The 10,372-nt window shown below is 35.0% G+C and overlaps 1 protein-coding gene and 1 long non-coding RNA gene across 2 annotated transcripts; one reads left to right on the top strand and one right to left on the bottom strand.

The window, feature by feature from the left end:
• Positions 1 to 5,742: 5,742 nt before the first annotated feature.
• On the top strand, positions 5,743 to 8,637 carry LOC139902446 (probable disease resistance protein At4g27220). Its single transcript, XM_071885072.1, has one exon. It carries the CDS (start codon positions 5,743 to 5,745, stop codon positions 8,635 to 8,637), a length of 2,895 nt encoding a protein of 964 aa, XP_071741173.1.
• A 566-nt stretch (positions 8,638 to 9,203) lies between these two features.
• Positions 9,204 to 10,153, bottom strand: LOC139899152 (uncharacterized). Its single transcript, XR_011777342.1, has 2 exons — positions 9,566 to 10,153; positions 9,204 to 9,459 (listed from the first exon to the last, which is right to left on the bottom strand). It is a non-coding gene; the product is annotated as an uncharacterized lncRNA (long non-coding RNA).
• Positions 10,154 to 10,372: the final 219 nt, after the last annotated feature.

Here is a 10,372-nt window from a genome sequence, read left to right on the forward strand (position 1 = left end):
TTATACTTAATAGCTTAGTACGAAAAGATTTATTTTGGTTTCTGAATTCATATATATAAAATATTTATATAAATTCTTCATAAGAATGAGTTAATACTTCATAACTCGTTGATGCAATATACGCGTTATTGATGATGTCCACGGTGATTCTTGAACTGGTGGAGCTTGTGATGCTAAAGTTGCTGACGATTCTAACGATGTTGACAGCACTGACTGTGTTGGTGAGGCTAAGGGTACTGCTGATGCTGTTGGTAAAACAAGTCTAGCTTGTACCTTACGCATCATTCTTGTCGGGGTTTCTACTCTTCCTTTTATCATTTCTGTCCACTCATCTGATTTATGGTTAAGGCAGAAATAGGTAATCTCTATGTCTTTAGAGATTACATAATCACCATAGAATGTTTCTCCGATGAAGTTATGAATCAATACTTCATCGTTTGTTGTTGTTGGTACTTCTTGGTATCTATGGTGCGTGTGACGTTGATATCCGAGGTACGGATGGTGATATTGAGGCGTGTGATGCGGATGTGATTGTTGGTGGTGGTAATGATCCTGTTGATGTTGATGATGGTGATAACGTTGATGCTGGTGATGCTGCTGGTGCTTAGGGTATTGAGGCTTGCGATGTTGATGTTATTGACGGTACTGGTTATGCTGTTGATGCTGCTGATGGTGTTTGTAACCTTCGTACCGTATTCTCCAAAGCCACTACCCGAGTGCGAAGCTAGTTGACTTCTTCTATTACACCAGGGTGATTGTCGGTTCGGACGAGCGGATAAATAAAATCTAGAATTTGATGTAGTATATAATCGTGACGAGATACTCTGAAAATGAGAGAGAAAATGGTTTTTCGAACAGGTTCGCCAGTAAGTGCTTCAGGTTCATCGTCAAGAGGGCAATTTGGTGGATGGAAGGGATCACCTTCTTCTTGTCTCCAATGATTGAGGAGGCTACGAACCCATCCCTAATCCATCCAAAATAGATGATGACTGATTGGTTGATCCATTCCGGTCACACTGCTTTCGGAGCTTGAGTGGTATTCCATATCGGAATTCGAGGGACTTCAACTAGTGACGAGTTCCATTTCGTATGATTGAATAAAGGTTTTTTTGATATGAAATGATTTTCCGGCTATCGGGTGGTATTCTAATTATATAGAATATCCACATATATAGAACAAAAGATCTCATAGATTACGGAGGGATTTACGGAATATGTCAGACAAAGTTTACAGTAACAGATACGCGTAGATATGAATTAGCAAATACACTAAGATATAAATTTTGTCTATACACCATTCATGCAATGAATGCAGTAAGACGCGTTTAGAATTAAGATGATAAGCAGGTAATTTCCTACAGATGATAAGTAGATGATTTTCGAAACAAAATGATAAGCAAAATTTTGACATGCAGACATGGTCGAAGTCCAGACTCACAAATGCAGCTTAACGACTTATCAGTTAGACACACTAATGCAGACCTGGTTCGCTAAGACCACCGCTCTGATACCACATGAAACGACCCGACCCAATCCATAGGGACGAATACAATAACATATGATTACATCGCGAGGCATTTGACCTCTATATGATACGTTTTATAAACATTGCATTCTTTTGAAAAGATATACCATAAATGAATATTTAAATTTCAATGTTTTCGACATCTGATGATTTCTACATATAGACAATCACCGTAAATAACAGTTTACAAGAATACTTCCGTTGACATTGCAGTCAAAATAAATACACGGTGATGATTTTGTGAATGCAATGCTTCCTCGAATAAAACATGTATGACTTCATGCACATGGTTTCTCTAACATATATTCAAACAGCGGAAGACTTCTACGAACCTGAGAATAAACATGCTTTAAACGTCAACATAAAGTTGGTGAGATATAGGTTTAATGCTAGCAGCGTTATAAATATAGACCACAAGATTTCATATACATAAATGTTTTAATAAAAATATTCTAAGTGGTTGAGCACTTGATAACCATACTTAACATTTAATCAACGTCGCATATTCCCTTTATTATGAAATCTCACTACACTGTACCAAGTGTAGTCACCGAAACGAATTACTGTGCAACCGTTGAACACTGGTCGTCCAGTCCGGTTGGGGTTGTCAGGCCCGATAGATCTATCAACAGGATTCGCGTTTACAATACCACATGTAAATAGTAGTTAACAAGCTACAGGGAAGTATGCCAGTGGTACAACTCAACGTAGAATATATTTTTTTTATCACTTGTGTCCATAACGTAAATCATAAAATGCATGTATTCTCATCCCGAAATATTTAGAGTTTAAAAGTGGGACTATATACTCACTTTTGCCTTGAAGGTATTTAACTCGACTTGGTCTCCGATAGATATCACGAACCTAACCATATATATATAATATATCAACATATTTTCTTTTCAAGTAATCGTTACATATATATATATATATATATATATATATATATATATATATATATATATATATATATATATATATATATATATATATATATACACTTATAATACTTTTAATATTTTCTTAGTCCGTAGTTAGCAGTCCGATGTTAGTGGTCCACAATTAGTTGCTCAATAAAATAAATAAAGACCCCATCGTATTCGTATTGATCAGAATTAATCTCGACCCATGGTACCATGTTGTCAAATGACGTGTTGCGTACATAAAGTATTGTGTTGTCAAATGACGTGTTGCGTACAATCATGAGGTCTTATGATTAATCTTCTCGTGTTGTTTACGGGTGGTCCTGAAATATATAAAATCAAATCATAAGTAATTATATATAAAATATCATATTAATTAGAAAAGATATGATTAATTTACTTTATCTCCAAATATTTTCGTAGCTAAACTAGCTTCGGATACCCAATCTTGTTTTAGTCGTAGTTTCTTCATTACAACTCCGTTTTTGTTGGTTCAACTTGCCACTTCCTTGGATCGAGTCAAATTTTAAGAATATGAACTGAAAATACCTTAGTTTGTATTCAAAATCACAGGTTATAGGTCAAACTTTGGTAAAACTTATGAAAGTGATCATTTTCCATCATAAAAACAACATTTAATGATCATTTTTCTAAAAATACTTACACTTTGAGTTAAACCATGAAATTTTTATGTGTTAACATATTCATAAGAAATATCATTTTTCCAGAACATGAACTTCCAATTCAAAGTTCAAGATGATTTTTAATTATCCAACCCAAAACAGCCCCCGGTTGCACTCCGACGACGTAGATTCAGTTTTTAAGGTGTTCTTTGTAAAACCAAGTTATATCTTGTTAAGTTAGCATATCATTATGATATATTACAGGTCTTGAAGTGTTTTAAAAGTTAAGTTAGAAGGATCTATTTAGTTTGCAAACAAGTTTGAAATCATTCAAACTATGTTCTTGTTGTTAAAATTTTACAACATAAAATAAGATAGCTATATAATTATGAATCGAACAAGATTATGAACAAGGTTACTACCTCAAGCTACTTGGACAAAGTTACTGTAAGAGATAAGAAAAAATCTTAGAATCAAAGAGTGGTGGAGTTAGATCAAAAGGTTGGAAGTATACTTCTTCAAATGAGTGGTTATTTTGATATGTTCTTGAAAGAGTTTTCTTATGGTGTTTAAGGCTTGTAATTGAAGCTAAATGATGGGGAAAATGCTTGGAGATGATCAAGTATGAAGTTAGGAGTATTTTGAGAGAGAAATGAGGGTGTAGGTATGAGAAAATGGAGTGAAGAAATGGTGTTCATTCATAAAAACGTTTTTAGTTTATAAAGAAAGAAAAGGATTCCTAATTTTGTTTTCTTACTAATAATTCATGCTACTTGACAAATCCTAGTTACCTCATATCTAGGGCAGTAATAATGTTGATTAGGATGTTGATTTGATGTGTATATACCAATAGTAAATACATATAGAAGCTGGGTATGATACGGGTACATATACCCTAGATATACGTATAGAAATCTTGAGGAAACGGAATGAGAATTCAAATATAGCTATCTTTTGTGAATATACTTATATTGTTTTATGTATTTAAGTCCTTAAAAAGTGATTAAATACATTATATATATATACGATACATATATAAGCATTATAGGTTATAAGTATATATATCAAAGAATGTTACGTATAGTTATCGTTTTGAAAACTTAAGTTAGTAGTTTCAAAATATACTTATAACTCATTGTCATTAGTACACAATGATATATTAAACCATCATTAGATCATGTTAAATATATATAAATACATATATATACACAAACGTATAATTATCGTATGTTATATAGTTCGTGATATCATCGGTCAAATTGGACGGTCAAACGTTGTGTAAAACTCTTTTCAAAAACACAAGTCTCAACAATTTGGATTGCTTATCATGTTGGTAAGGTTTAATTTATGTAAATATTAATCTCATAAGTATAAAATGATTGGAAAAATCCGGGTCGTTACAGAAGGAAAGTTGAAGAATGAGATACCCAAAGGATCAGAGAAACATCTTAATATTCGGGAAGACGGAACCCGATATAGGGCTGATAGAATTTGGGCACCAAGGTTTGGAGATGTGAGAGAAATGGTACTTAAGGAAGCACATAAAACCAGATATTCAATACATCCCGGAGCGAGGAAGATGTATAAAGATCTCAAAAAACACTTTTGGTGGCCAGATATGAAAGCCGATATTGCTAAGTATGTAGGAGAATTTTTGACGTGTTCTAAGGTCAAAGCTGAACATCAGAAACCATCAGGTCTACTACAACAACCTAAAATCCAGGAATGGAAATGGGAATAAAAGCGTAAATATATAATTTTATTAAAATAAAAGAAACTAATTCCACCCGAATTTTTAACGGGCTCTATCTTCTCGTTCGGTGCGAGTTAAATTTTTTCGAGATCACCTTTCAACTCGAAAAAATCTAACGAACACAACGGGACTAACTACGCGCGAAACGGACATCGTTAAAAAAACACTAAATATTTCGGGCTATATTTCATACATATACATACACGTACAACAAACAACTCAACCTATTAGATATATTAGGTACCAAACAACGTATATCCAAATTCGACCGTGCGTTGAATACAACCGCAGCATCGCGCGGTCGAATTTTTTTCTAGTTTTAATCAATTTTTAAGTTTGGTTACAATTTATAAGTTTGGTGTTATTTCTTGTAATAAGTACTAAAGAGTGTCTGTTCAATAAAAAAAATAAAGTATCAAAGAGTGTGAAAAGAAGGAAACAGGAAATAAAGAATTTGCATCAGTTTTCATCTTTTCTTCATTTGCTTGGTTTTATTTTTTTGTTACGTTACTCCCTCCGTCCCTATAATATTGTCCAGTATACTATTTTGGGACGTCCCATACTCCCATTTTAATTGTCCATTTAGTATTTTAATCAATCAAAAAAAGTTATAGTGGCGAGAGAAGATATTTTATTGGTGGAGAATGAAGTTAATTGGATTTCCTAAAACTGTGTGTTTTTTGTCTGGTGACAATTAAATAGGGACGGAGGGAGTATTATTTAACCATACTTCAAGTAATTAACTGTCTCTTTCGTATATTTATTCTTATAGCAAAAAAAAAATGATACAGTATATGTGCTCAAAATATGTGATAAAGATATGTCATATGTAATATTTTGATGCCTATACATTTCAAGTTTGTTTAATACATTCAGATCTGATCATCAACTACTAGAAAAGAAAAGAAAAATATTGAAATGGCTGATGGGGTCGTTACATCAGTTGCTGACAAAGTAATCGACTCGATGTTTGTTGTCGCCAAGAAGGAGATTGATTACATGTGGAACCGCAAACAACATATTCAAAACTTCAAAAGTGAAGTTCAAAAGCTCAAAGATATGAAAGGAAGGATTCAACAAAAAATAGAATTAGCTAAACATAAAGGAGATAATCTGGTGCATGGTGTGGAAGACTGGGTCAACGCAGCTGATGCTGAAATATTGAAGGCCGAAGAATTTATTACAGAAGAAGGTAATGCAAAGAAGACATGCTTTGGAATAGGATTGTGTGGTAACTGGAGCACTCTTCATCGTTACGGTAAAAAGGCAACACATACTGCACCTCTTACGGAGCTCCAAGAACATGGCAAACCTTATGAAAGTTGTGTTTCTTTGGCTACTCCTGCACCTGGACTACTAGACGTCTACCAAAACAAGAATCTTGATGGTATTATTACCCAAAACTCAGCTTTGGGAGATATCATTGCAGCTATTGAAGATGAAAGCATACAAATTATTGGAATCTATGGTGTAGGAGGTGTAGGAAAAACTACATTAGCCAAGGAAGTAGCTGCAAGAGTAAAGAATCTGTTTGCTGATGTTGCGTTCACTACTATCTCGCAAACAGTAGATGCTGATAAGATTCGAAAGGATACTGAAAGTGCAACAAAGCGAATAATGAAAGGTGAGAAGATTCTAATAATTTTAGATGATGTGTGGGAGAAATTGGATTTGGAAGAATTGTGCATTCCAAGTGGGATTGATCACATGAATTGTAAAATTTTATTGACTTCTAGAAGCAAAGATGTGTGTGACAGAATGATTGCTCAGAGTAAAATTTGTGTTAATTCTTTGCCATTTAAAGAAGCATGGATTCTTTTTAAACACGCGGTTGGTAACAAAGTGGAGACTGACATCAGTTTGAAGTCAGTTGCAATTAAGGTTGTTGAAGAATGTGGTGGATTACCATTGGTTATTGACGTGATAGGAAACACTTTGAAAAACAGAGATGTCAATTCATGGAAGGCGGCTCTTACTCAGCTACAGAAAAATGCGCCTGCGGATATCGATCCATCAATAAGGAAGGCATTTATTAATTTGAAGCTAAGCTATGATTATCTTGAAAATGAAGAAGCCCAATGGTGCTTCCTACAATGTAGTATGTTTCCAGAAGACTCTAAAATCTTATTGGAAGACTTGGTACATTATAGAGTAGGTCTGGAAAAGATTAAAGAGGTTGAAAGCATGGAAGATGCAAGAAACAGAGTTCAAAATGCAATCAATATCCTCAAGTCTTCTAGTTTATTGTTGGACGCAAATGTTCCAGAACACTACGTCAAAATGCATGATGTTGTGCGTGATGTGGCGTTGTTAATTGCAACCGGAGGTATGAATAATTTTCTTGTGATGGCTGGGAAAGGTGTGAAAGAATGGTTACCAAGAAATAACATCTCACATAGTTACACAGGGATCTCACTCATGCACAATAGAATATGTAACCTTCCTGACTATCAAATTAGCTTTCCACAGCTTGAAGCAACATATTTGAATGATAATGATTTGCGATCGATGCCTGATGAATTTATTGAAGGAATAAAAAACACTAGAGTTTTAAATTTGGCCTCTAATATGATCCCATTCCTCCCACAATCATTAATGGGGCTCACACAACTTCGCATGCTCAATCTTTCTCAAAATAGATCTCTATGTGAAGTTTCTATACTCGGGGAGTTGAAATACCTTAAGATTCTAATTCTCAATAAAACTGGAATTAAAGAAGTTCCTGAAAGTATTGGTCAGTTGGTAAACTTAAGGCGCCTTGAACTTAAAGATTGTAAGGAGCTATGTTATACAACACCGGGTGTCATTTTAAAACTCTCTAGGTTGGAAGAGTTATGTATTGAGTTTGTGGTCCCTAGCATAGGAATTCACAAGTGTCTTGCTGAGGTAATGTGTTTGTCAAAGCTCACATGTTTGAGATTAAAAGCACCAAGTGTTTATGACATTCCTCAAGATTTTAAGTTTGATAAACTTAAAGGATTTAATATTCGAATCGAAAAGGAATATAAAATTGATTACACCTGGAATCCAGAGCGTCATCTAACATTATGCACGGATTATCTTGTATTTCCATTCTTGAAGTGGATGAAAAGGCTGATAGAGGTAAAACGTCCTAATACAAGTCTATTCAAGATAAAGAACTTGAATAACATCGTACCGGACCTCTATCAAGAAGGTTTTAATAAATTAGAGGGTATCGCTTTGATGGAATGTCCGAATATTACATGTCTAGTGGATACATGTGATTTGGAAGGGAATACAAATGAGAAGTTTTTAATGGAATTCAAACATCTAGTTTTGAGTGGTCTATATAATTTGAAGGTTTTATGGAAATGCCCAGATGAATTTATAAGTCTTACTAACCTAGTCAACCTTTCAATTTTTAATTGTAGTGGGTTAGTAAGACTATTTCCTATGAGTGTCGCAAAAGGGCTTGTCTCACTGAAGGAGGTTCAAATTAAATCTTGTAGAAATCTAGAGGAGGTGATTTGGGGTGAAACTGAAACGGATGAAGTTGTCTTCCCTTGCCTTACCACTATTGGGTTACGTGGATGTATGAAACTCAAAAGCTTCTACTCGGGCAGTTGTAGTAGCATCAGATATCCATCATTAGTGAAAGTAGAATTAATTGTTTGTCATAAAATGGAGATGTGGAGACATGAAAGCCATGAAACACCCAAACTCAAGTTTGTGAATCATGTACCACTTGATGGACGTTATTCCATTAATGATGCCGTTGTCAAATGCGTTTTTTTCTTGAGTGTGTACATATCAAAGCTAATCAGAATAGATAAGATATTTGATAGTGTTTGAGTAAAAAGAGATACTGCTATGCTGATAACAATCGACGGGCTAATTACGTATCTTCTCCCAACAAACCCTTTTCTTACTTAGACTATGGTGTCAAGGTTAGATTGTTAAGTTTACTATGTAAAGATTGTAATTAATTTATTTTGTTATATTATAGTTACAGGAGTGTGACCAATCGATGATGTCATGGTAACGTTCCCATCAAATTTTCAAATGGAACTCTCTCTATGTTGACACTGATTTGGGAGTTGGCACACATTATGTAAATCTTTTTAAATCCTCTTGATGCATATCTTTGGTTCCCTAATACAAGTACAAGTTGTTAGAATACAAACAAACAAGGGTTCAAGTACAAATGCAGGTCAAACAACCCATATTGGTTGTTTGACTGTTGGGATTAGTTTTGTCCTCGTCATCTCCCATTCCACAAGGCAACAAGAATAACGGGTCTACTGCAGATTTCCCTAAATGTCTAATAGGGGTTCCAAAGGAGAAATTGGAGCCATCCTATTTTAGGAATTTGCTGTTACAGTTTTAGTGTATATATACACTTGTATCTTGCTAACATGTTCAATACAATTTGTATCAATATCATAGAAATCAATACAAAGATCAAACAATTTATTTATTTCTTGCTATCATGGTATCAGAGCGAGTGTAGATCCAAGGATCGTTACACAATATTTCGCTAATTAATCATTTACCAAAGTGAAGGCCACCATGTCTGTTGACGGCAGCCAGTCACCACCATCAATTCAATCCCAAACCAACCAAATCAATGACTTAACAAGTCAAATTGCTGACTTGTTAAGAAATAGCATGAACCTGCAACAACCCAAAATCTCAAACACTCTGAAAATTGGTTTGAGTCTTAACAGCTCAAATTATGCTTTATGGCCAATATTGAACCCAGCCTTGCTAGCAATCTTACTTCGTTTTCAACAGCAAAATTACTATGGGAAGCTTTAACCACCACTTATAGCAGTGGTGTTGACAAGCTTCAAACGTATGATCTTTATGTTAAAGCCACAGAAATAAAGCAAGGCAAGATGCATCTCGAAGAATTGTGGATTCGAATGCAGGGCATTTGGCAAGAGATCCAAATCCCATGGAAAACGCCTCTGACATTATCAAATACAACAAGATTCGAGCTGAACATAAGTTGTTTCAATTCTTAAATGCTTTAGACCAGAAATATGACACTATCAAGCATGAATTGCTCCGGTCAAATCCTTTACCAACGGCATAAGAAGCATACGCTGCCGTTAGAAAAGAAGCTGCTCACCGTCAAATTTTAGGGCTATCACCGAATAACCCTTCCACCAATCATGATCGGATTGGCTGCAATTGATGGCAAAGGGTCATCTGTTCATCTAGCACAAAACAATCGGAGCAAATACCCACAGAAAATTGATAAATCAAAGCTTACTTGCACTGAGTGTGGGAAATCCCGTCACACAAAGGATCAATGCTTCAAACTCAAAGGATACCCTGATTGGTGGACAAAGCCCGGAAAAGCAGCAACACCACCACCACCACCAGCAACTCCGATGTAGGATTTGGCGGCCTCATCACTAACCAACAAAAAGGTATCGTTTCTCTCTCTGAACTTGTTCATAAATTGAATAGACCAAAGAGGGGAGATGAAAGGGAACCCAAAAGTGTTACCAAAGTTATCGATTTAGAAAACCAGATAAGATCTGGTGAAAAACGTACAGAGAAACAGGAAAAGAGAGTT

The sequence above is a fragment of the Rutidosis leptorrhynchoides genome, chromosome 3 (genome assembly GCF_046630445.1).
Source record: "Rutidosis leptorrhynchoides isolate AG116_Rl617_1_P2 chromosome 3, CSIRO_AGI_Rlap_v1, whole genome shotgun sequence".
Lineage (NCBI taxonomy): Eukaryota > Viridiplantae > Streptophyta > Magnoliopsida > Asterales > Asteraceae > Rutidosis > Rutidosis leptorrhynchoides.